The sequence below is a fragment of the Octopus bimaculoides genome, chromosome Z (genome assembly GCF_046866305.1).
Source record: "Octopus bimaculoides isolate indiv1 chromosome Z, ASM4686630v1, whole genome shotgun sequence".
NCBI lineage: Eukaryota > Metazoa > Mollusca > Cephalopoda > Octopoda > Octopodidae > Octopus > Octopus bimaculoides.
In genome coordinates this window covers 48,158,381-48,185,880 of record NC_142944.1, presented here as the reverse complement: position 1 = coordinate 48,185,880, position 27,500 = coordinate 48,158,381, and the positions used below count along the sequence as shown (strand labels likewise).

Sequence of the window (27,500 nt, the reverse complement as noted above, 5' to 3'; positions counted from 1 at the left end):
ATAGCAAAATCTGAAAGGAAACTAACATCCTGAATTATCATAAGGCCCCCAGTAATATACGAGGAAAATGGAAGAGAGGATATCCTAAAAATGGTTGGCAGGGGAGTAGTGAGGCAGAGTTGAAAAAAAACAGGGACTCAACTGGAGGGTCAGAAAACAGTGATAAAAGTCATCAATGGCCTATGCTCCATGGGGGAGCAAAGGCCTGAAGTAAGTAATAGGATGACATTGGTCCTCATCTCCTTCTCCTTTTAATGACCCTGATGGTGGTGAGGAGGAGGGGGAGGGGAGGGGAGGGGCGGTGGAGGAGGGTGGAGGAACGGGGGTGGAGGAGGAGGAGGAGGAGGTGGAGGAGGAGGTGGAGGAGGAGGTGGAGGAGGAGGTGGAGGAGGAGGGGTGATGATGATGGTGGAGGGATAATGATGATGGTGCTGATGGTGATGATGATGGTATTGATGGTGTTGGTGGTGTTATCGATATTGACAATGGTGATGATGGCAATGATGGTGGTGATTATGATTCTGGAGGTGGTGGTGTCAGTTATGGTAGCGCTGATAATAGTTTACCATTAGCTGTCTAATTTGTGACAAATAAAAAAATTAAAACATGCTGGGTACCAATTATAACTGCTGGGACATTGGTGATGGTGGTGGTGTTGGTGATGGTGATGATCATCTGAATCAATCAAATCTCATTTACCATGGCAACATATAAAGTGGTGTTTCTCAACCATTTTTTTTTACCTATGGAATCCCTTTGTTCCCTATCTTAATCAGACGGACTTTCAGAGCTATTTGATGCTTAAAAAATCTTATTATATTCTTATATTTAGGCACAGATGTGGTTGTGTGGTAAGAAGTTTGCTTCCCAACCATATGGTTCTGGTTTCAGTCCTACTACGTGGCACCTTGGGTGACTGTCTTCTACTATAGCCTCAGGCTGGCCAAAGCCTTATGAGTAGATTTGATAGATGGAAATTGAAAGAAGCCCTTTGTATATATATATATGTATATATATGTATGTATGAATATATGTATGTATGTATGTATGTATGTATGCATGCATGTATGTGTATGTATTTGTAAGACTAGTACTTATTCTATCAATCTCTTATGCCAAACTGCTAAGTTATGGGAATGTAAACACACCAGCATTGGTTGTCAGGCTATGGTGGAGGGACAAATACAGACACACACACACACACACACACACACACACACACACACACACACACACACACACACACACACACATATATATATATATATATATACGATGGGCTTCTTTCAGTTTCCATCTACGAAATTCACTCACAAGGCTTTGGTTGGCTTGAAGCTATAATAGAAGTGCTACAAAACTACAAACCAATGAAAGAGCATCTGCATGGTCATGTGACATGTGTGTGATAGCAGCCAAATCTTCCTTGAACCATATCCACTATCTTAAAACATGATACATTGTACAGCATAGTCTGAGGTACACTATACCTTAAATGAAAGATGGAATAGTCATTACTGGAAAGCCTTTGATTTTAGGTTTGCTCACTCATGGTTGACCTAGGAGTAAACAAAAACAATATGGGACTCCCATAAGGTGTTTTTTTAATGGTTTCAAAGTAGTAAAGTGGTTAGAGTTTTTCACTCATGACCACAAGATTGGGGTTTTGATTCCCCCCCCCCCCACTTACACATGGTACATTGTGTTCTTAAGCAAAGCACTTCATTTCATGTTGCTCCAGTTCACTCAACTGCAAATGGGTAACCCTGTGATGGACTGTGGTGATGGTGTGATCTCAGTTACTTATAGGCCATGGAAACTGAATAACTGAGCCTGTAGGTCCTAGGACTCGAGACAGTAATGATGGTGGTGGTGGTGATGGTCTTGGTGGTGGGGTGATGGTGGTGTTAATGGTAATGGTGGTGGTAATGGTGGTGGTAATGGTGGTGGTGGTGGTGGTGGTGGTGGTGGTGGTGGTGGTGGTGGTGGTGGTGGTGGTGGTGGTGGTAATGGTGGTGGTGGTATGGTGGTGGTGGTGGTGGTGGTATGGTGGTGGTGGTGGTGGTGGTGGTGGTGGTGGTGGTGGTGGTGGTATGGTGGTGGTGGTGGTGGTGGTGGTGGTGGTGGGGTGATGGTGGTGGTAATGGTGGTGGTGGTGGTGGTGGTGGTGATGGTGATGGTGGTGGTGGTGGTGGTGGTGGTGGTGGTACTGATGATGATGATGATGATGATGAAAATAGTCAAGACAATTCCGGCCAAAACAGGAAAAGAGGATACAACAACCTTTACCAAACATGAACAGGCCATTACTAGAAGAATATCTATGATTCCTACAATCTACATTTCGGAATCAATAAACCACTTTGATGTAGGAATATCCAAAACGATCTTCATGCAAATATACTTGAAGACATTATTGATTTAATAAATCTGCTCTAAATTTGACTCGGCACCCATTATCACCTTCTTAAACAAATCTCATCCCCACTCTTTTGTTTGTTTGTTTTTTTAATGAGAAAGACCCTTTTTAGGGTCTCCATGATTGGCAGGAGGAACGTATCCCTTAGAATGATGGTATAAATATCTGAAACTGATTAAACACATTAGACATCAAAGGACCAGGTGGAGATGTTACATTGTGTGACAAATAAATTCTATCAACCAAGAAAATATTCTAGAATATTTTAGAATATTTTAGAATATTTTAACTGGAAGTTCTTTTGGGGTTTTCAAGCATGTATTCACAGGCATAGCTATGTGATTAAGTAGCTTGTTTAGCAATTGCATGGTTATAGGTTCAGTCCTACTGTGTTGCACCTTGGGCAAGGATCTTCTGCCATAGCACCCAGACCAACCAGTTTCTTGTGAGTGGATTTGGTAGACAGAAGGTGTGTAAAAGCCTATCATATGTGTGTATATATGTGTTCATGTATGTGTGTGTGTGTTTATGTGTTCATATGTGTCTTTGTGTCTGTGTTTGTCACCCACCACTTGACACCTGGTGTTGGTTTGTTTACGTCTCTGTAACCTAGTGGTCCAGTAAATGAGTAGAATAGAATAAATACCAGACTTCAAAACAAAAACAAAAAGAGACAAAAAAAATAAGTACTGGAGTCAATTCATTCAGCTAAAATTCTTCAAGTCGATGCCCCAGCATGGCCACAGTCCAGTGACTGAAGCAAGTAAAAGGCAGAATATAAAAGATAAAAGATAAAAGACACAGGTAAATTGACAGATAATGCATTATCAACCTGAAGATAATACAATTTCAAAAAAATTGCAAAAATAATGGATATCTTTCTGTTTAGGTAATAAGTTTTCAGTTGTTGTGTCAAGTGAACTATCTACTCATTGGTTTATTAGTGGCTGAGTACACCACGGACATGTATACCATCATCATCATCATCATAACTGTCACTACCACCACCACCAAACACCACCACCATCACCATCACCACCACCACCACCACCACCACCACCACCACCACCATCACCACCTTGTTTGCAATGTCTTTCCTAATTACTTTTCTAATTTATTCTAATTAACTCTAATCCCCCTCTTTTCTATTAATAGATCCTTGCTAAGTGCTATTGACTTAGTTTTAATTTTCATCTCCAGAGTACTTCACTGCCAGCTGTTGATGGTTGTTCCTCTCAACTGCCGTTTAACTAATGTGGTGGTCTGTTTGGTGTAATCCTTACACACAGGGAACAACAGAATCAGCTTGAAGCAACAACAGCTGCAGTTCTTTCTCATTTTGATAGAAGGCTAGCAATTTAGAGAGTAGGAGAAACCCACTGAGCAAGTAGTTCTTTGATTTATTGATCTCAAAATGATAAAAGGCAAAGTCAACCATGACAAAATTAGAACTTGGAATGTAAAAATTTGGAGGAAATGCCATAAAGCATTTTGTCTGAAGTTGTAACAGAAATTTAAATGTAAACTATGAAATTTTAAATTTTTAATCACCTTTTGTTTTGAACTTGACAAAGATAGACGTACTGTCGAAATATTGTTCAACAAATAAAACATCTATACAATCGAATCGTGCTCTTCATCTTGACTAATAATAATAATAATAATAATAATAATAATAATAATTAATTCGTTTTATTGGCCACAAGGGCTAATGTCAATTAAAAACATGTAAGGACAAAGACAGGACGAAGGTTACAAACGGTTTTGTCCGAAAAGGTAGGAAAGTTCGTCTAAACAGAGGAAGAAAACGGAGAAAGATATAACAAATAAATAGATAAATAAATAGATAAATAAATAAGTAGAACTCCCAAAGGGGGAGGCGCTTCGAAAAAGGAAAGGTTACACGTGGAAAAACCCATAAAACCACGGGAACCTGGTCAGAAAAAATAAGAAAGGGGTATAGAGCCCTTTCTCCTTTTACATTACCTTTTTTCCTACAGGTGTATTCTCAGAATTGGTCTGTTTATACTGGCCATTCTTCCAACAGTCACCCATCTTTCAACGAATTTGCTATGAGACAGCACTTCCCTCTCTACTCTCATCTTCCTTTTCAAGTGGAACTTGAAAAAGTTGATGAGGCCTTGGCCAAAGAGGAAAGTGTCTGTCTTTAGCCCTTTCAAACAGGTCCACCATATCACCTCTTTCGCTACAGCCACTAGGCATAGGAAAATTGCCTTGCCCTCCTGGTTAAAGGAGGTTGGCGGGTCAATTCTCACGATGGATCCAGCTGATAGCCGGATCCGTCCTACACGTGACAGTAGCTGTTCGATATAGACCCACAGGTCAGCAATGCTCGGGCACTGGACGAGTGCGTGCAGAACGGTTTCGTCGTCCTGAGCGCACCTCGGGCAGGCCCGGTTGACGGCACTTCCATGTCGGTAGAGTTTATCTCGAACAGGTAGCGCACCTCGGTAGCACTGCCAGGCGAGGGACCCTTGGAAATTATCCATGGGCCCCGGCCCGAAAGTTCTCCTGAACAGACTGCTTAGCTGATTATCCTCGACGCCTAGAGTTTCCCCGAGAACGTCGTCGCACTTTTCTCCCACTAACCCTCTATAGAACGCTAGAGTGGAGCTACTACCGATCGCACTGCCCGCCTGACTGAGGGCGGTGAAAGCTTGGCGGCACTTGAGGTGCCAAGCGCCCTTTCTCGGTCTACGTTTGATCCAGGATTGCAGCTCTGTTAAAAAAACGAGCTGCGGAAAATCGCGTCTGGCGAAAGGCGACCACACCTGTTTACCGTCCACGAAACGCTTGAGATGTCGTAGCCTGAGCGCATGTTTGCGCATCAGCAACCACGGCATGCCAAGGCCTCCGTTCAGTGGCTGTTGACAGCAGATGGAGCGCCTGACCAGTGGTACCTGACCCTTCCACAAAAGGTTGAAGAGCAAGCGTACCATCTTGGTTAACCAGCGGTCGGGACAAGGGACGACGGTCAAACGGTAATAGATGACGGATGCGATGTACGCATTCGCCACCTCCGCTCGACCTTTCAAGGAGAGCTTCCTCTCAGCCCATTTCTGGGTGAGGTTGGCCACCCTGTTCGTCACTTCTTCCCAGTTTTTCTCCAACTGGAGGTCCGGACCGAACCAGACCCCGAGCAGTTTAACAGGTCTGTCTGTCCAGCGCCCTACGACGCTGTTGGACGGCATGGACTTGCCCCTCCAGGTGCCTAGTTGCAAGCCCATTGAATTTTCCGCGTTAATTTTCGCACCCGTCACCGCTTCATACTCGTTTAGTGTCTCGCCAATCAGGTCAATATGCCTGTGGCTCGACACCATCACAATGACGTCGTCGGCATAGGCAGACACGCTCCTTCCACATCCCAGATCACGCGGGACGCCCCTCAAAGCCTCCAACTTCCGCAGTAATGGCTCGACAGTCAATACATACAGAAGGGAGGAGAGAGGACACCCTTGGCAAACCGAACGCGAGATGTTGAACGGTTCCGATAGATGGCCGTTCACCCGTATGACCGAGCAGATGCCGCTGTATAAAGCAGCTATCCACCCACGGAAGACCGGACCGAAGCCAGCTACCTTGAGAACAGCTGCCAGGTATCGATGGTCGACCCTATCGAAGGCTTTAGACTGATCTAAATTGATCAAAGCCCCACCCGCACCAGCTTCATTACCCACCCTCTCTATGATGTAGCGCATGAGATGGAGGTTGTCGTGGATAGACCTGGTCGGCACAGCGCATGTCTGCGCCTTGCCGATCAGTTTGCCCACGACAGGCGCCAATCTCTTGGCTAGCACCTTGGCCAAGATCTTCAACTCTGTGTTGAGCAGAGTGATGGGCCTAAAGTTCCCTATAATGTCCCCCTTGTTTGGGTCCTTTCTTAGCAAAGCCACCACTCCCCGACAAACAAAAGCAGGAATTCTCCCGTTTTGTTGCCAGTTGCAGTAGACGTTTGCCAAGACGCCCGCAAACAAGTCTGGCATTGACGTATAAAGCTCGTAAGGCAGACCATCCAAACCCGGCGATCTACCTCTTGTGCAGCCTTTCATCGCTTCCTGTACTTCCCAGGCAGATATGGGTCCTTCGCAGCACTCGGCTTCGCTGGTCGAGAGTTGCGGCAGGCCGTCTAGGTACACACCGAAGTCTGTTTCGTCGTCCGTCCTACCGCCTGTCCCGAACAATTGAGCAAAGTGCTGCTGAAAGGCTGAACACATCTGCTTCGGTTCCAAAATCTCGCAGTTGTTCTGGTCCACCAAAGACCGAATGGTCGCTCTGTTCCCACGCTTCGCCTCAACCACGCGGGCCCATCGAGCGGCCTTAGTCCCCTCCCCGCTTACTGAAAGTGCTTTAGCTCTGACAACGCAGCCTTCATGCTTGGCATCAAAGTGTTGGTCAAGGGCCAACTTCGCTGCTAACACGTCGGTTGCGATGCCTGTCCTAAGAGCCTCGTCTAGTTTGTTAACTAAATCCCGCTCTGTTTTCTTACGTTCTACAGCTAGAGCCTTACTAAACCTAATTGATTCTGCTCTAATTGCCCGCTTCAGGGCGAACCACCAGTTGTTGTTGATGATTGCCCCGGTTAAAGCCCTCTTAACTAATAAACTAATCCGGTCTCTGTAGGCTTTGCACGCCGTTGTCGACGTGTTTAGCTTCCAGTAACCGGGGCCTTGTCTATGGAGCCTATCTAAGTCGACCGTACAGATCACAAATTTGTGGTCCGTGTAGCCGACTATGTTGAATTGTGGACACCCTATGCTATCCTTATCCGCTGGCCTACAGAAAAATCTATCTAAGTACGATCTAGACGACCCGATGCGATTAGTCCAAGTCCACATTGGCACATTCGGGTTGTCTAGTCGATACCTGTCGGACAGCTGAAAGCGTTTGAGCAGGTTGGCGAGGCTCTTGCATCCCCCTTTCCTATTAGATGCTCCCGCACCCACCCTATCGATACGTTCGTCTAGGACAGCGTTCCAGTCCCCAACTAGCACTAAAGTGCGAGAAGTACCTAGGAAAACCTCCAGACATTTGAAATAATCCGACTGCCCTGCTCCTGTCGGAGCGTAGGCAGCCAGTAGTCTGAAAGCAGCACCATCACTACTATCGACGTCCAGTACCACCAACTTACCTTCGGGATCCAGGAAGACTGCCCTTATTTTCAAGTCTAGGCCTTTCCGAAATAGCACCGCAGTACCTCCACCGCCCGCTCCCGGCCGACACGGAGATAGGAAAATCTCGTACCCGCCAAAAAGGGCTGCGAGTTCCTGCGGGTTGGAGAGCCTGGTTTCGCTAATGGCTGCTACATCTACGCTGTAAGACCTCAGGTCGTTCAACAGGTGACCTTGTTTCCAAGGCGACCCGAGGCCTCTCACATTTATGCTTCCGATTCTGAGAATTACCATGTTTTTTTAAAAAGGAAAGTATTAGAGGAGAAAAGGCTCTACTTACTGTTTTCTGGTGGGGTGGCTCCCCTATGTTTTCGTGTGGGTGTCTCCACTAAATTCCGATAAAGGCTTTGGGAGAAGCTTCTCCCTAGCGACCCAACATCGTTCGGAAACTTTTATTTTATTTTATTATAGTTTTCTTGGGTTATTTTTAGTGTGAGTATGTGTGCTGGTGGTGTGTTGTGTAGGGATTAATGAAATTTGTGGTGTTTGCATTTGTACTGTTTTTTAAAAAGTCTAATAAGTGTTCATTTTTTGTGTTGATGGCTGTTACGTTTGTGGTGTGTGTGAGTGCTGGTGTTTGCGGTGGAGAAGGTAGCACTTTGGTCTGCGCCCCTCTACTGCAATGTGTATTCTACTGCCATCCGGCAGGTTTATGGCGTCGGGTATGGTATTTATGCTATTTTGTTCAATCTGAACAAGGAGATGCATTTCCATGCCCAACCAGTTTTTTTCTTTTACTCTGTTCACCTTTAGGATAGTGGCAGTCTCTTCAATGTCGAAGAGCATAGCTGCCACTAGCCAGATGTTCAGTTCTGGTGGCACATGATTTATTTTTATTTCTGTCACACATCGACCAAGGTATGTCGGCACGAGTAATAATTCTTCCGCCTTTAATGGTGTTGTAGAGTGCCGGATGGCATCCTCTTCCGTTGGGAAGCGCACTTCCACTGTTCCAAAGTGCTTCCCTTTGGTTACGAAGCTTTTTTGGCCCCATATCAGCTTTAGAGCTATCTCCAATCTCTGTGGAGTAGCATTCTCCATCTTTTGGTATTTTGTATTGAATACCTTGTATACTACTGTTTTTCTTTTCGTTGCTTGTATTAATGCTTGTGGAGTGTTAAGGAAGACATTATTGCCATCCCTTCTTAACAATTCCTTGGCATTCTTTATTTCTGCCATTGTCACTTGGATTTCTTCTGAGCTCTGCTTAGCTGCGGAGGCGAAACCGTTACAATGGCTACTGGTTGTGGTCTTGGTGCTGTTGCTCGTGTTGTTTACTTTGTTTTCTTTGTTCTTTTTTTCCTCCTCCCTCTCCGGTGCAGAAGCAATGGTGGAGGTGAGAGCTGGGAAGTCAGCAGCAGAGAGTCTGTTAAACAGACCTGAATCAGGAACACTGTCCACTATGGCGTCAGCTGGGCGGGGTGGAATGTGACTTGACCTGTCATTCTTTTTGTCGGGGAGTGATGCAGAGAGAAGAGAACAGCTTGTTATTTTTTTTTCCGACATTTTTCAGATATGATACGTGTGAAATGTGAAAATGGAAGTTTTTCAAACGAAGAATTCACCCCTAAATAAGGGAAATCTCGCCTAACCGAATAGCTCCGCAAGAACCTAGTCGGCTTGGCTACAACAATATATAAAAATTAAAACAGATTTCAAAAGATTTCCGGGTAAAAACGGCAACAACTTACAGAGCTTCGGGAGACACGTCCATCCGCTAATAATAATAATAATAATAATAATAATAATAATAATAATAATAATAATATAGTAATCCTTTCTACTATAGGCACAAAGCCTGAAATTCAGGGGAAGAGGGCTGGTGGATTACATCAACCCCAGTATTTCACTGGCACTTAATTTATCAACCCCAAAAGGGTAAAAGGCAAAGTTGACCTCAGTGGAATTTGAACCCAGGACATAAAGACAGACGAAATGCTGCTAAGAATTTTGCCTGGTGTGCTAATGATTCTGCCCACTTGCCACCTTAACAACAACAGTAACAATAATAATAAATATAATAATCCTTTCTACTATAGTCACAAAGCCTGAAATTTTGGGGAGGGGACTAGTTTATTACATCATCCCCAGTGTTTTACTGGTACTTAATTCATCAACCTTGAAAGAATAAAAGGTAAAGCCACCTTGGTGGAATTTGAATTCAGAACATTAAGATGGGTGAAACACTGCTAAGCATTTCATCCAGTGTGCTAATGATTCTGCCAGCTTACCACTAATTAATTAATTAGTAATTAGAGATCACCTCGACTGAGGGACAATTAGATGAAAAAGCCCAAGCTAAATCAAATAGAATCACAGAACTGCAGAACAGCTGGAAATGTAAGGCATTACATAGTAAATATCCTCCAAGGCCCAACGATCCTGATGTTGTTATAAATATGATCCATTAGTGGTTGGCAGTAAGTCTGGATTTGAATCATAAACAGAGGGTTTCATTAAAGCGGTTCAGGATCAGTGTCTACAAACCAAGCTAGCATTCTTAAAAATGGTCTGATCCTGTCTGCTGCTTTTATGCTATTACCTGAGAAACAATTGACCACCTCATCATTGGCTGTTATACATTAGCCTCAAATGAATGTTCTAATTGCCTTGATAGACTTGGATTATATGCAGTAAGTCTGGACTCCCATATGAGAAGAATTGATGGGAACATAAGCTGGCCAGAGTAGTAGAAAATAAAGATATCCCTGTTCTTTGGGACTGTGGTATTCAAAGTGATCATGGAGGTGCAATGGCCCAGTGGTTAGGGCAGCGGACTCGCGGTCATAGGATCACGGTTTCGATTCCCAGACTGGGTTTTATGAGTGTTTATTGAGTGAAAACACCTAAAGCTCCATGAGGCTCTGGCAGGGGATGGTGGCAAACCCTGCTGTACTCTTTCACCACAACTTTCTCTCACTCTTACTTCCTGTTTCTGTTGTGCCTGTAATTCAAAGAGTCAGCCTTGTCACACTGTGTCACGCTGAATATCTCCGAGAACTACGTTAAGGGTACACGTGTCTGTGGAGTGCTCAGCCACTTGCACGTTAATTTCACGAGCAGGCTGTTCCGTTGATCGGATCAACTGGAACCCTCGACATCGTAAGCGACAGAGTGCCAACAACAACAACATTCAAAGTGATCAAGCTGCTGACGAAATATATTCACTCATAAATATACCAATCCCAGCAGACTTTGAAATAGAGGTTTCAAAAATGTCACATCCAAGAATAACAATTAAACCTGTGATCACCAGAGCTTTGGGAAATAATACCAAAAGGTGCTGTTAAACACTATGGCCAAATATCAGGAACTGCAAAAAATTGTTCTCGTGGGTACTTCCCACATCCTAAGAAAAAACATTGCCAACCTTAGTTCTCAGAATGTGTTTTTTCTTCTCCTACAAAATATTATTGCTAATCATAAACAACAGCCATTATAAATCGTCCGACTTGTTGTTACTTGAGATCTCTGGGTGAGAATTGGAACAGCTCGTATAAAAGAAAGCAATGGCAACATAATGACAGTAGTAGTAATAGTAGTAGTAGTAGTAGTAGTAGTAGTAGTAGTAGTAGTAGTAGTAGTAGTAGTAGTAGTAATGATGGTTGTAATTGTAGTAGAAATGGTGGTGGTGGTGGTAGTGGTGGTGGTGGTGGTGGTGGTGGAGGTGGTGGTGGTGGTGGTGGTGGTGGTGGCGGTTGTTGTTGCTGTGATGGTGGTGGTGGTGGTGGTGGTGGTGGTAGTAGTAGTAGTAGTAGTAGTAGTAGTAGCAGCAGCTGCAGCAGCAGCAGTAGTTACGGTGGTAGTAGTAGTAGTAGTAGTAGTAGTAGTAGTAGTAGTAGTAGTAGTAGTAGTAGTAGTAGTGGTGGTGGAGGTGGTGGTGGTGGTGGTGGTGGTGATAACAACAGCAACAGCAACAATAAAGCTTTCTACTTTTGGCACAAAGCCTGAAATTTTATGGGTTGGTAGCTTGTGATTTCATCAAGGCCAGTACTTGATTGGTACTTATTTTATCAATCCCAATAGGATGACAGGCAAAGTCAATGTCAGTGGATTTTGAGCTCAGAATGTGAAGACGAATGAAATGTTGCTAAGCTTTTTGTCCAGTGAACTAATGGCACTGCACAGTTGGATAAGTAAAACAAAAAGCATGTTTGGAGTGACAGAAAGTTTGGAGAAGTTGGTCAATGAAAATAAGAAACATTGGGACACAAAAATGGAGGAAAACAAAAACTTGGGAACATTAGACATGGTATACTTCAAGGTGATAGCTTATCTCTGTTACTATTTGTACTGACCATAATACTGCTCAGTATGATATTACAGAAAGTTAAAATAGCATATGAGATGGTGAAAGGGTGAGACCCCCTTCGGTCATGACTGACCATGGGATTGCACTTAGAAAGTTACCCTCCCAGGCACAAGTCCGGGCAAGGTCGATTATGGAAGACCAGCAGTCGCCCATGCATACCAGCCACCCCTCTCCACACCATTATATGTATATAGGGTAAAGGGTAAAGGCACCCTTCAGTCATGAATGACCATGGGATTGCACCTAGAAAGTTCCCCCTCTGCGGCACAAGTCCGGGCAAGGTTGTTTATGGAAGACCAGTGGTCACCCATGCATACCAGCCTCCCCTCTCCATGCCACTGATGTTATCCAAGGGAAATACAAAGGGGCCGATACAGCTTGGCACGTGTGACGTTGCAATTCATTTCTACAGCTGAGTTGACTAGAGCAACGGGAAATAAAGTGTCTTGCTCAAGAACACAACGCGCAGCCCAGTCCAGGATTTGAACTCACAACCTCGCGATCGTAAGCTTGACATTCTAACCACTGAGCCATGCGCCTTTATGGGGGAAAAGGTATAATCAGAATAAATCATCTCTTTTTTTTATGGATGATATAAACATTTATGTGAAAAATTAGAAACAGCTTGAAAGTCTTATACATACTGTTTGTATTTTCTTGAATGATATACTCGTAGGAATAGAATTCAAGATTGAAAAGTGTGCTGTTTGCATAATGAAAGGGAGATTAGAAGGAAGCCAGGGAATTTGAAATGCCAAATGGACAAACATTGAATGCAGTTCAGACAGGGCAGTGGTTTAAGAATTTGGAGATACTGGAAGCAAATAAAATAGAACATGGAAAGATGAAACAAATTAGAAAGTAGGGAGTGTACAAGGAGAGTGAGGAAAATATTCCAGTCAAGGTTGAATTCAAAACATGTTATTAAAGTAATAAATCCAAGAGTAGTGCCAGTTATCAGACATGCTGGAAGTGTTGGCTGGACAAAAACGAAAATACAGAAACTTGACAGTAAAAGCAGAAAGTTATTGACTATGTATGGAGCCCAACATCCGAAAGCTGATGTTAACCAGCTGTACTTGAAGAGAGACCAGGGTGGAAAAGGTTTAATTGGTGTGGAAGAAAGTGTGCAACTTACTAGATTATTTGCAGAACAGAAGAGAAAAATTACCAAAGGCAGTGAATAAAGAACAGGTGATCTAGGTTGGAACAGGGGAAAAGGACAAAAATGAAATTCAAGCAGACTGATGAGAATCCTTTGCATGGTCAGTTTTGGAAAGCCACTGGAGATGTAGGTGGAACAAAATCTTGGGCTTGGTTGAAAAAGGACAACTGAAAAGAGAAACAGGAAGTCTTATTAAAGCAGCTCAACATCAAGCCTTAAAAACAAATAACTTGAGAAAATATGTGTGTGGTACAATGCAGTGAGTGCCTGACAATATTTTTGATGCCAAACGTCCAATCTTGGTCTACGTTTGACCCATTACTACAGCTCTATCAATAAGATGAGCTACGGAAAGACGTGGCACATGAAAAATGTCCACACCAGTTCACCCTTGTTTCTGTTACTATCATTCACCCCATCACAATGATTTAGATATTTCTGCAGGTGTGCCAGCTCAACGCATGGCACATCATCAAGGATTGCTTACCAAGACCTCTATGGAGTGGGTGGTGAAAGCAGAATCTGACTCATCCATAAGAATTGAAAAAACAAGCTCACCAATCTGGTCAGTGATTTCTTGGGACAATGTACAACAGTCAGGTGGTAGTACACTACCAAGGTGATGTATGTATTTGCACTTCTGCCCAGCCTTTCAGAGACAGCTTCTTTTCAGCTCATTTTTGGGTGAGCTTGGCCATCCTGACCATGACCACTTCCCAGTTCTTCTCTACCTGGAGATCTATGCCAAACCAAGAAGAACAACAACAACCAATGACAAACTATGTGTAGTGCAAAATTGATAACATAACTGAGAACAACAAACGCAGAATGTGTGGTGAAAGGGGCGAAATAGAATGGCACATTGTTAGTGAATGTCTGAAATTGGCACAACACAAATACAAAAGGTAACGTGACAATGGGGCAAGAGTGATACATTAGGAGCTCTGTGGAAATCATGACCTAGAAAGATCAAAGGCATGGTATGACCAAATTCCTGAGGGAGTTACTGAGAATAAAGTTTGCAAAATCCTGTGGGATGCAATGATTCAGACAGACACCAGAAATCTGACATTTATTGTGGTGAACAGAAAAGATAATATATGCTTGATAAGCAACATAACATGTCCTGGTGATAACAAGAGAAAGAAGAGGGAAAAAATGGACAACCATCATGAATTGAAGAGGGAAATACACAGGGAATGGACAATGAAGAAAGTGGATGTGATACCAGTAGTAAAAGGCATGCTTAGACATATCAGTGCTCAACTACCAACAATGCTCAAAAGGGTTGGTACAAACCTAAAGATAGAATGCCTACAAAAATCATTATTAGTTCTAGGATTCTTGAAGCATGACCAGTAAACAAGTGTCACCTTTGTCTGGTGGCTGTGGACAGCTGACTCTTTTCATTAGACCCAGCAAAATAAACTGAGAGTTTTCATCAAAATATTAAAAACAAGGCGTAGGAGTGGCTGTGTGGTAAGTAGCTTGCTTACCAACCACATGGTTCTGGGTTCAGTCCCTCTGCGTGGCACATTCGGCAAGTGTCTTCTACTATAGCCTAGGGCCAACCAAAGCCTTGTGAGTGGATTTGGTAGACGGAAACTGAAAGAAGCCCGTCGTATATATATATATATATATATATATATATATATATATATATATATATATATATATATATATATATATATGTATATATATGTGTGTCTGTGTTTGTCCCCCCACCAACGCTTAACAACCGATGCCGGCAAAAGAGACCGATAGAATAAGTACTAGGCTTACAAAGAATAAGTCCTGGGGTCGATTTGCTCGACTAAAGGTGATGCTCCAGCATGGCCGCAGTCAAATGACTGAAACAAGTAAAAGAGTAAAAGAGAGTAAAAGAGTAACAATAATTTCTTCTCGTATAATAATGTTAATTAATATTAATAAGAATCACGAAGTAGCAAGCTGGCAAAATCGTTAGCATGCTGGGAAAAATGCTTAGCAGCATTTTGTCCATCTTTATATTCTGAGTTCAAATTTTGTCAAGGTTGACTTTGCCTTTCATCCTTTTAGGGTCGATAAAATAAGTATCAATTGAGCACAGGGGTCAATGCAATCAGATTACCTTCTCGCACAAAAATTATTGGCCTTATGCAAAAATTTGATTGGCTGATAACCAAATCTATATGTGTGTATATATATATATATATATATATCATCATCGTCGTTTAATGTCCGCTTTCCATGCTACCATGGGTTGGACGATTTGACTTAGGATGGCACCAGGAGTCGACACCAGGCTCCAATCTGATTTGGCAGAGTTTCTACAGCTGGATGCACTTCCTAACGCTAACCACTCCGAGAGTGTTAATAAGCAATGAATTTTAATTAAAGTCCTCAAATAACTGAAAAACGAAAAGACTACAACTTACCTTCACGAGCACTAGCATACTCTGGATTGACAGAAACATAAGAGGCTCCCTTACCCCGACTACAGATACCATATCGGACACAAATATATATATATACACATATATATATATATATATATATATATATATATATATATATATATATATATATATATATATATATATATATATATATATATATATATATATATGTATATATATATATATATATGTGTGTATATATATGTGTGTATATATATATATATAAATATATATATATATATATATATCATCATCATCATCATCATCGTTTAACGTCCGCTTTCCATGCTAGCATGGGTTGGACGATTTGACTGAGGACTGGTGAAACCGGATGGCAACACCAGGCTCCAGTCTGATTTGGCAGAGTTTCTACAGCTGGAGGCCCTTCCTAACGCCAACCACTCAGAGAGTGTAGTGGGTGCTTTTACGTGTCACCCGCACGAAAACGGCCACGCTCGAAATGGTGTCTTTTATGTGCCACCCGCACAAGCCAGTCCAGGGGCACTGGCAACGATCTCGCTCGAAAATCCTACAGGAGCCAGTCAGGCGGTACTGGCAACGGCCACGCTCAAAATGGTGCATCTCATGTGCCACCCGCACAAGAACCAGTCCAGGGGCACTGGCAACGATCTTACTTGGCTTGCCGGGTCTTCTCACGCACAGCCCATTTCCAAAGGTCTCGGTCCGTAGTCATCGCCTCGGTGAGGCCCAATGTACGAAGGTCTTGCCTCACCACCTCAGCCCAGGTCTTCCTGGGCCTACCTCTTCCACGGGTTCCCTCAACTGTTAGGGTGTGGCACTTTTTCACGCAGCTATCCTCATCCATTCTCACCACATGTCCATACCAGCGCAATCGTCTCTCTTGCACGCCACAACTGATGCTTCTAATGTTCAGCTTTTCTCTCAAGATACTTACACTCTGACGGGTATTCACATTGACATTACACATCCAACGGAGCATACTGGCTTCATTCCTTGCGAGCTTACGTATGTCCTCAGCAGTTACAGCCCATGTTTCACTGCCATGTAGCATGGTTGTTCGTACGCATGCGTCATACAGTCTGCCTTTTACTCTGAGTGAGAGTCCCTTTGTCGCCAGCAGGGGTAAGAGCTCTCTAAACTTTGCCCAGGCTATTCTTATTCTAGCAGCTACACTTTCAGCGCACCCACCCCCACTACTAACTTGGTCGCCCAGATAGCGGAAGCTATCGACTACCTCTAGTTTTTCACCCTGGAATGAGATAGAAGTTGTTTCCTGTTTGTTTGCAGTCTTTATTGCACCTGAACATCTGCCACAAACAAAAACTAACTTGCTAGTTAACCTGCCTTTGATGTTGCTGCACCTCTTATGTGTCCATAGCTTGCACCGGGTACATCTTATAGAGTTACTACCTACTCCTTTTCTACATACTGAGCAGGGCCATCTACCTGAAGGGGTTTGTGTTTTATCTACCTTCCTACTTATTAGGATTTTGGTTTTAGCTAGGTTGACTCTAAGGCCCTTCAATTCTAGACCTTGCTTCCACACCTGAAACTTCTCCTCTAGTTCTGATAGTGACTCCGCAATTAGGGCAAGGTCATCAGCATAGAGGAGCTCCCAGGGGCAACCTGTCTTGAACTCCTCTGTGATTGCCTGGAGGACTATGGTAAATAATAGGGGGCTGAGGACATATATATATATATATATATGCGAGTAAAAATAAATACAAAAAAAGGTGGATTTTTTTGTATGATTGTGTATAGAGGAATATATTATTTTGCTTAAAAGAGTTCCAACACTGTCTGTTTTTTATGTTTTATTTATATTCCTGCAGAACTAATGTGGGGTATAGAATATGGAATATACAATATATAATATAATATACAATATATAATATAAAATAAAATAAAAATGGATGGCACCATGAAATAAAGTATTGAATGTAGATGAAATATTGAGTGTTCAATATAAAGGATCAAATATATAAATATATAAATATAAATATATATATATAAAGGCGACTCGAGTTTCAGGGCTATTTCCCTTCGTCATGGCCGGTATGACAATCTTTAACAGACTGTAATAAGTTGGCTGGTTTTCTGTCTTTTATACCAATTCCTTTGGATGGCAGCAGTAGGTGTCTGGCTATTTTTAGAATTGATGTTAAATCTATTTTTAGACATGATGATATTTTAATTTATTGTTTTGTGTGGGTTGTAGGGATAAGATTTTTAAACCGCAGTAGGTGTTTGGCTGTTCTTAGAAATGATGCCAAATCTATTTATAGAAATGATGATATCTGAGAGATTTTTTGTGTTTTGGTTACAGGGATAAGATTTTTAAACCCCAAGTGAGATGGATTTAATCATTGTTTGTTAAGAGTGGGTTTGAATTTCTTAATAAAGTCCTTTTCTTTGCATTTTCTTTCAATTTCATTCCGGTTGTAAAGTTTATGGAATGGAAATATAATAGAAGTTTGATGACCACATGTTGCTAGATGGTTACTCAGTGGTATTTGGCGGACTTCTGGGTTTTTAATCTGTTGTCGATGTACCCGTGAGCGTTCCGATAGTGCATTACCTGTCTGGCCAACGTACAATTCTTCACAATTAGGGCATTTGATGCAGTAGATTAGATTTCTACTTTTGCAGTTCATGTTCGCATTGGTGAATATTTTCCCTGTTTTTGTGTTCATATATGGGCCGGTATGGATTGATCGGCATGTGCCGCATCGGCTATCATTGCATTTGGATACAGTGAATGTTTGATTTTTGTTGCTGAGGTCAAACCTTGCCTTTGTTAATAGTTTTTTCAAGTTTTTAGGTTGTCTCTTACTGAGAGTTATATTTTGATCTGTAATGATATTTCTCAATTCCTTACTTTGTGCAAGGATCGGTAAGTTCGCTTTGGCGATATTAAAGATGTTCTGGTGGCATGGATTTTGTGTCACTATAAATGGAATGATCTTTTCCTGTTTGTCTTTTCTTTGCGGTGTCCTCAGTTGTTGTATGGGTATTTTCGAAGCCCGCTGAATACCATTTTCTATGAGTCGTAATGGGTATTTTTGCTTCACCAGAAATTCTTTCAGTTCCATCAGGTGTTTATTTCTGGTCTCTATATCCTCTACAATAGTACATATTCTCCTGGCTAGGCAGTATGGTATGTTGCGTTTTGTATGGGGTGGATGGCACGATTTAAAGTTCAAGTATTGGTGTGTGTCTGTGTGTTTGTAATATATATCTGTGGTAATGGCGGTGTTCTTTTTAATTACCATTATATCTAGAAATGGTAATTTGCTACTGTTCATCTCCTTTGTGAATTGGATGGATGGGTGTAGGTTGTTCAGGAGGGTGTTAAATTCCTCCATAATGCTTTGAGGTTTGGTCCAGATTATGAAGCAATCGTCCAGGTATCTCTTCCATGCTTTTTCTATAAGCTTCCTAAATTCGGTGTTATATCTCTCCTCTATTTCCTGGTAGAGTTTTTGTTCCAAGTAACCCATCACCGAATTCGCATAAACGGGGGCAAACCTCGTCCCCATAGCCGTGCCTTTAATTTGGATATAGTTCTTACCATTGAAGAAGAACGTATTATTTTCCAGGATAAGTCTCACTGATTCTAGTATAAATGTCACCGTGTACCTGTTGGGAATTGCTTCTCTGTGTTTGTTTACCCAGTATTCAACCGCCTTTATTCCTAAATCATGTGGGATATTTGTGTATAGGCTTACTACATCGAAGCTCAGTAGGATTGAATTTGTTTCAGTGGTTTTGGGAAGATGGGATAAAAAGTCGATGTCATCCCGAATGAAACTGGGTATGTATGTACAAAGTGGCTTCAAAAGAATGTCGATGAAATTGCTTAGACGGTGAGTAGGGCATACTGGGCCAGCTATAATTGGTCTAAGTTTTAAATCTTTTGGATGTAGCACTTTTATGTATTCACTTCCTTGTTCCTTTACTCCCTGTTGAATATCTTCTGACTTGTGTATTTTGGGTAAGCCGTAAAAGTTACTGGGTTTTGGTTCGAAGTTGGTGATGTAGTCTCTTTCATTGTCAGTGAGTGAGTTGTAGTGTTTAGAAACTAAGTGGTTGATCTTCTTCATGATGTGGTGGTCTATGTTCGAGGGTATTTCACAATAGAAGGTTGTGTCATTTAGTTGTTCCTCAACTAAATCCTTGTAGTATTCCACATCCATGATGACGATTGCACCCCCTTTATCTGCTTGTTTAATTATTATTGTTTCATCGTTTTGTATCCGTTTAAGTGCAGATATCTCTGATTTGTTAATGTATATATATATATATATACATATATGAGTGCATGTGTGTGTGTATATATATGGGTATATATTTATGTGTGTGTCTTTGTGTTTGTCCCCTCCACCATTGCTTGGCAACCAGTGTGTTTGCATCCCTGTAACTTAGTGGTTTGATAAAAGAAACTGATAGAATAAGTACCTGGCTTATGAACAATAAGCCCTGAGATTGATTTCTTCAGCTAAAAGGCAATGCTCCAGCATGGCTGCAGTCAAATGACTGAAACAAGTAAAAGAATAAAAGAATGAATAAAATATTTCACCTTCTAACGACTGGAAGATTTCATCTGGATGCAGAATCCACCAATTCTTTGGGTTGGAAACATAATACAACCTAATGACCAGAACAATGCTGAAAATAATCCAGTGAGTCTTGTGAGGGAAAAAATTGTCAAAGTCATGGATCTGGTCATGTTCTGTGACATGTTGACAGGATTCCTCCTTATGGAGGTGTCTCGGAGAACATTGGTCAATTCCTTTAATTCTGGGATCAGATTTGGTGGATGTCTTCCTTTTCTTGGCCATTTTTGGTCTTTGCACAGGAAACACCACCTAAAAAACAACAACAAGGAAAAGGATGATAGGACAATGTTAGAATATTAATTAAAAGTATATTTTGAGACAAAATTGTTTCGTGGTGATGGTGGTGGTAGTGGTGGCGGCGAAATTCTCTCTTCTTTTTCTTTTATCTGTCTGTTAATTCTGAGAGAAATCTTGATGAAGAGAATCTAATTTGATTCAATCCAACCTCTTCACACACACACACACACACACACACACACACACACACACACACACACACACACACACACACACACACACACACAAACACACACACAAACACACACACACACACACACATACACACACACACATGCACACATGCACACTCACACACTCACACACATATTCACAAACATACAGTGTGGCTGTGTGTCCAGAAGTTTGCTTCCCAACCATATGATACCTGTGTTCAGTCCTACTGCATGGCACCTTGGGCAAATACCTTCAACTATAGTCCTTTGCTGATGAAAGTTTTGTGAGTGGGTCTGGTAGACAAAAACTGAAAGAAGCATCATCATCTACTTCAGGCTGATGATGAGCAAAGACTCAGAAACATGTCCCTGAATGCTGGCTAGGCTGGGTGGGGGAGCTTGTCTCCCCTTCACAAACTTAAGGACACAGTAATTGTGTCAAGGCCGACAGGAAGCGGTCCAGCTTCCTAGGGCTAAACAGCAGTAGTGTATTCCCTTATTGGGATTGTCACGTTAAGTTGACAATATACTACAACTTTGTCGCTCCACTACTGCTTAAATCTCTCTGAGAGATTTAGAAATATTATATTTCTAATTATATATATATTTTTATATATAACGTTGACCACTAACGTGGACAGTCAATGTGCTAGAAATAGATCACATCTTGTGTCTATTAAGACCTAAATTGTTCTCAACATGTTGAGAACAATTTAGGTCTTGTAAGGGAACGACCGTGCGAACTCAAAAAGGAGAAATGGTGACGGATGGAAAAACAGAGGACTCCTTTTATTTAAACGTGTCACACGGTCGAACACAAAATAATATATATATCAATGATGATATACATGATATGTTATGCGACGATAACATAGATGACCAGTAATGAAAGACCACAACCGTATTAGATGAATAACAGAGATATTTATTGTAGTGTTAAAGATGTATGTCTGTGTGAGAGTGTGAATGCGACATATAAGAACATAATCAAAGACAGGCCGTCGTACAAAGAAAAGTGTGTATGTGAGTGATACATGTATGTGTATGTGAAATATTACAGCAGAGAGAAAGAGAGTCAATAACATGTGAGCAATTATATACCAGTTCTTGAGTACACAATAGTATGAGTCTGTATGTGAAGTGAGTTGGCTGTGTGTGTGGCAGAGCTGATCACTAGTTGTGATATCGTGGCATCGATGCCGGGCCGTGATTCTTGTTATACAGATGTTCGTCGTTCATCGTTTGGCAGAGCTTATCACTAGTTGTGTTTAGGCTTCGATGCCAGGGCCTTGAGGACAGACGTTTATCGCAGGCTGAAATCTCTTGTCTGTTTATTATCATGGTGAAGCTAAGTCACCTAACAGAACCGAAGAGAGAGAGGTGGTTTGGTGTACATAGTAAGTCGTGTTGACGCTGGTGGTGATTGAGGCTGCTTGGTAGTAGTCGTAGAAACGTGTTGCTGATATGGCGACGGCGGTGGTCATCGTTGACTGGACGAAGCTGTTGAAGTGGTCGCTGGCTGATTGTTGCTGCTGCTGTCGTGTGGTACACAGAACAGTCTCTAAGAGAAACTGGACCGAGACAAATTTGTGGGGTATGAGTTGATCTATTTATAGCGTTAAGGGGGCTCCCAGACGGTAGCACAAAAACACTATCACGTGACCTTATTAAGGGCTGTGATTGGTCAGTTTGCGTTCTGGCGGGAAAGGTTCGAAGAATTTGCCGCTTCAAATAATAATCAGTCACGTGATGACAAGGCTGGTGTTTTCCCCTACGTTCGCGTTTGTTTATATTTAAATGAGAAGAATGGCGATAGCAGTTTTGTATCTAATGGAGGTAGGTAGTTTTGTATGTAATGGCGATCGAGGTGTTAGTTTCACTACAGTCTTAATAGACACAAGATGTGATCTATTTCTAGCACATTGACTGTCCACGTTAGTGGTCAACATTATATATAAAAATGTACTTTAATCCCCTGAGATTGCAGATACTATTTCTGAATCTCTTTGATTCTTTAAATGTGCTAGCTTCCTGGTAATTAATCGATATTAATTAATATATGATTATTTACCATATTTTGTAATTATATATATATATATATATATATATATATATATATATATCACTTCCTCTCTCTTCCTCTCCTTCTCTCTCTCTCTCTCTCTCTTTCTCTTGCTGGGTAACCATGCACCTCCTCTATATCAAGACACCTGTTTCTGCCTCTCTGTGCTTGAGGAGACTTATTGAGTCAAGTACATCAACATCAAAATAAAAATCAAATGGAAATTGTAGTTGTGATACCTGTGCCGGTGGCACGTAAAAAGCACCATCTGAACGTGGCCAATGCCAGTGCCACCTGGACTGGCTTCCGTGCCGATGGCATGTAAAAAGCACCAACCGATTGTGGCCATTGCCAGCCTCCTCTGACTCGTGTGCAGGTGACACGTAAAAAGCACCCACTACGCTCATGGAGTGGTTGGCGTTAGGAAGGGCATCCAGCTGTAGAAACTCTGCCAGATCAGATTGGGGCCTGGTGCAGCCTCTTGGCTGCCCAGACCACAGTCGAACTGTCCAACCCATGCCAGCATGGAAAACGGACGTTAAACGATGATGATGATGATGATATATATATTCAACTTACGATAAAAGTAAACAAATGAAGTTTGTTTTAGAAGTGTTGAGATGTATTGAAAGATACAGAAATAATTTTTTTTATTCTCAAACACATGATAATGCTAATAAATGGCTGGCTGGTAACATATTTTTCTGCAATGCATGGATAATTTATCCTGATCACGCTATTTATTAGCATTATCATGTGTTTGAGAATAAAAAAAATTATTTCTGTGCATATATATATATATATATTCATGACACTGCTTACCCCCATCCCAGGGTCACACGGGCCCACTCCTCCCACACTGTCAGGATTGGCACTCTCAACGTCGGCACGCTGAAAGGTAGGTCTGGTGAGATTGTTGAGATGCTTGAACGGCGACGCGTAGATCTGTGCTGCATCCAAGAAGTAAGATGGAGAGGAGGTTCTGCGAGGTTCCTCACAGGCAAAGAACACAGGTACAAGTTTTTCTGGTCAGGGAACACTGATGGAGTCGGGGGCGTAGGAATACTTCTAGCAGAGAAATGGGTTGATAAGGTAATCGAGGTAGTTAGAGTATGTGACAGAGTACTTAAGATTAGACTAGTGCTTCATCATAGGCTAGCTACTGTCATCTCAGCCTATGCCCCTCAACCGGGCTACCAGATGGGCTGAAAGACTAATTCTATGACACCCTCTTGCAAACTACCTCGTCGACAAGAGACAGAGACCTTCTCTTTGTGGCTGGTGACTTCAATGGTCATGTCGGACGTCGTGCTGGAGGCTTCCATGGCATACATGGAGGCTATGGCTTCGGTTCCCGCAACGAGGAAGGAACCAGACTGCTGGAGTTCTGTGATGCAACCGATCTTATGGTTTGCAATACCAACTTCAGGAAACCTGCCTGTCACCTAGTCACCTACCAATCCGGCAGACACTCTAGCCAAATCGACTACATCCTCGCCAGAACTAGAGAAAGAGGGAGGCTTATAAATGCCAAAACCCTCCCTGGCGAAGAATGTACACTCCAACACAGATTAGTAGTTAGCGACTTCGAGATCAAGGCAATATGGGTGCCCAGAAGTAGACCGGCCTGGGGGAGAAGGGTATGGAAACTTAAAGACCCTGCAAATGGACAGAGATTTAGAGACAAGTTACTTGAAGCATTTGACGAAATAGAAGGGGATATAGCATCATACAACGTGGAAGACAATTGGAGATTTCTGTGGGACAACCTGTTGAGAGCCACAGACCAGATCTGTGGCTGGTGTAAAGTCCCCTCTCGACCCAGAGTAACGTGGTGGTGGAACAAGGATGTAGACGGGGCTATTAGACAAAAGAAACAGGCTTGGAAGGACTGGAAGAACGGTGGTAGCAGGGAATTGTACCAATCTGCCAGAAGGGAAGCTAGGCGACAGGTTTATTTAGCCAGAGGGGAAGCAGATAAGAAAAGATTTGCCAATGTTCTGCGCCGTGAGGACCAAAGACTCGAGGTATTTCGTGTTGCAAGACAGTGTAGGAGAGAGAATAGTGATGTTGTAGGAGAGAAATGTGTTCGCATGGATGATGGTACGCTTGCACTAAATGAGGATGCAAAGAAAGAGGTCTGGAGATGCCACTACGATAGATTGCTTAATAAAGAGAATGAATGGGAGAAAGAGAGCCTGCCGTATGTCGACCCAACAGAGGGACCAGCTATCCGAGTTGACAGTACCAGGGTAGATAAAGCAATTAAGAGTATGAAGACAGGTAAAGCCCCCGGCCCATCAGGAATCACTGCAGAGATGCTCAAAATATCTGGCAGTGTTGGCTACAGCCTAGTCACCCGTATTACGAACCAGGTGATACACGAAGGAGTCATACCCAATGACTGGTGTAGCAGCACCATAGTAAACTGCTACAAAGGTAAAGGTGACGCTTTAGACACTAATAATTACAGAGGCATCAAGCTGTTAGATCAGGTTATGAAAGTTACGGAGAGGGTCATAGCCCAACTAATTAGGGAGCAAATCAATTTAGATGAGATGCAGTTTGGGTTCGTGCCAGGTAAAAGCACCACTGATGCCATATTTCTAGTGAGACAGCTGCAGGAGAAATATCTAGCCAAGGATAAACCTCTGTACCTGGCCTTCGTTGACATGGAGAAAGCCTTTGACAGGGTCCCCCGATCCCTTATCTGGTGGTCAATGAGGAAACTTGGGATAGAAAAATGGTTAGTGAGAGCTGTGCGAGCCATGTACAGAGATGCTGTCAGTAAGGTGAAGGTTGGAAATGAGTACAGTAATGAATTCCGGGTAGAGGTAGGGGTCCACCAAGGTTCCATCCTCAGCCCCCTCCTATTTATCATAGTCCTCCAGGCGATCACAGAGGAATTCAAGACAGGTTGCCCCTGGGAGCTCCTCTATGCTGATGACCTTGCACTAATTGCGCAGTCACTATCAGAACTAGAGGAGAAGTTTAAGGTGTGGAAGCAAGGACTAGAATCGAAGGGCCTTAGAGTCAACCTAGCAAAAACCAAAATCCTAATAAGTAGGAAGGTAGATAAAACACAAACCCCTTCAGGTAGATGGCCCTGCTCAGTATGCAGTAAAGGAATAGGTAGTAAATCTATAAGATGTACCAGGTGCAAGCTATGGACACATAAGAGGTGCAGCAATATCAAAGGCAGATCAACTACAAAGTTAGTTTTTGTTTGTGGCAGATGTTCAGGTGCAAAATTAGAGGTAGTCGATAGCTTCCGCTATCTGGGTGACTAAGTTAGTAGTGGGGGTGGGTGCGCTGAAAGTGTAACTGCTAGAATAAGAATAGCCTGGGCCAAGTTTAGAGAGCTCTTACCTCTGCTGGCGACAAAGGGACTCTCACTCAGGGTAAAAGGCAGACTGTATGACGCATGTGTACGAACAGCCATGCTACATGGCAGTGAAACACGGGCTGTGACTGCTGAGGACATGCGTAAGCTCGCAAGGAATGAAGCCAGTATGTTCCGTTGGATGTGTAATGTCAATGTGAATACCCATCAGAGTGTAAGTATCTTGAGAGAAAAGCTGAACATAAGAAGCGTCAGTAGTGGTGTGCAAGAGAGACGATTGCGCTGGTTTGGACATGTGGTGAGAATGAATGAGGATAGCTGCGTGAAAAAGTGCCACTCCCTGACAGTTGAGGGAACCCGTGGAAGAGGTAGGCCCAGGAAGACCTGGGCTGAGGTGGTGAGGCAAGACTTTCGAACATTGGGCCTCACCGAGGCGATGACTACTGACCGAGACCTTTGGAAATGTGCTGTGCGTGAGAAGACCCGGCAAGCCAAGTGAGATCGTTGCCAGTGCCCCTGGACTGGCTCTTGTGCGGGTGGCACATAAAAGACACCATTTCGAGCGTGGCCGTTTTCGTGCGGGTGACACATAAAAGCACCCACTACACTCTCTGAGTGGTTGGCGTTAGGAAGGGCATCCAGCTGTAGAAACTCTGCCAAATTAGATTGGAGCCTGGTTAGCCATCTGGTTGCACCAGTCCTCAGTCAAATCGTCCAACCCATGCTAGCATGGAAAGCGGACGTTAAACGATGATGATGATATATATATATATATATAACAATTGCAGCGTGGAAGGTGTTTATAAGCCATTTAAAATAACACACAAAAGCCGTCAGATTCACTTCAACATTTAAATTTAATTTGTCAAAATATTTCTGTCGCTTTGAGACCGCGACCTGTTCACTGACAAAATTCTGTGCTGCATTTTGTCAGTGAACAGGTCGTGGTCTCGAAGCGACGAAAATATTTTGACAAATTAAATTTAAATGTTGAAGTGAATCTAACGGCTTTTGTGTGTTATTTTAAATGGCTTATAAACATCTTCCATGCTGCAATTGTTTTTGGTTCCAGCACACGATCTCAGATCAGGTCACTTGCTATGCAAGTACATCTCCGTAATATATATATATATATATATATAATCAAAGTAAGCAACAAGGATATCCAGAGGTAATGCAGTATGATTGTTTCTTGAAACGATCGTACTGCATTACCTCTGGATATCCTTGTTGTTTATTTTGATTTTAATTACCTTACTTTGAAATTGTATGGATAATACCGTACTAAATTCTGGTGCTTCAACTTAAGTACTACATTCATTTGAATATAAATTTTTGCTATATATATGTGTGTGTGTGTGTGTGTGTGTGTGTGTGTGTGTGTGTGTGTATAGCTGTGACTGGTGAAATATCACTATTTCTGTAATGATTTGTATTGGATGAAGGATCAAATTTGTAAAGTAAATTGTAATTTTATTTATATTTCACCAGCAATTTTCATCCTTTCACATACCTCACTATC

At 42.4% G+C, this 27,500-nt stretch overlaps 1 protein-coding gene across 3 annotated transcripts in view; it reads right to left on the bottom strand.

The window, feature by feature from the left end:
- Positions 1–27,500, bottom strand: part of LOC106876918 (uncharacterized) — a 59,418-nt gene that overhangs the window by 22,906 nt on the left and 9,012 nt on the right. Inside the window, exons 2-3 of one of the 3 annotated variants that reach the window (XM_089365258.1) lie at positions 20,082–20,370; positions 13,056–13,249 (exon numbers count right to left, since the gene is read on the bottom strand). In XM_089365258.1, coding sequence (XP_089221384.1) covers position 13,056 — 1 coding nt within the window. In that variant the 5' untranslated portion in view covers positions 13,057–13,249; positions 20,082–20,370. Of the gene's footprint in view, positions 1–3,967; positions 4,063–13,055; positions 13,250–20,081; positions 20,371–27,500 lie in introns of those variants that run through there. The other 2 variants (XM_089365257.1, XM_052973621.2) reach the window with 2 other exon arrangements.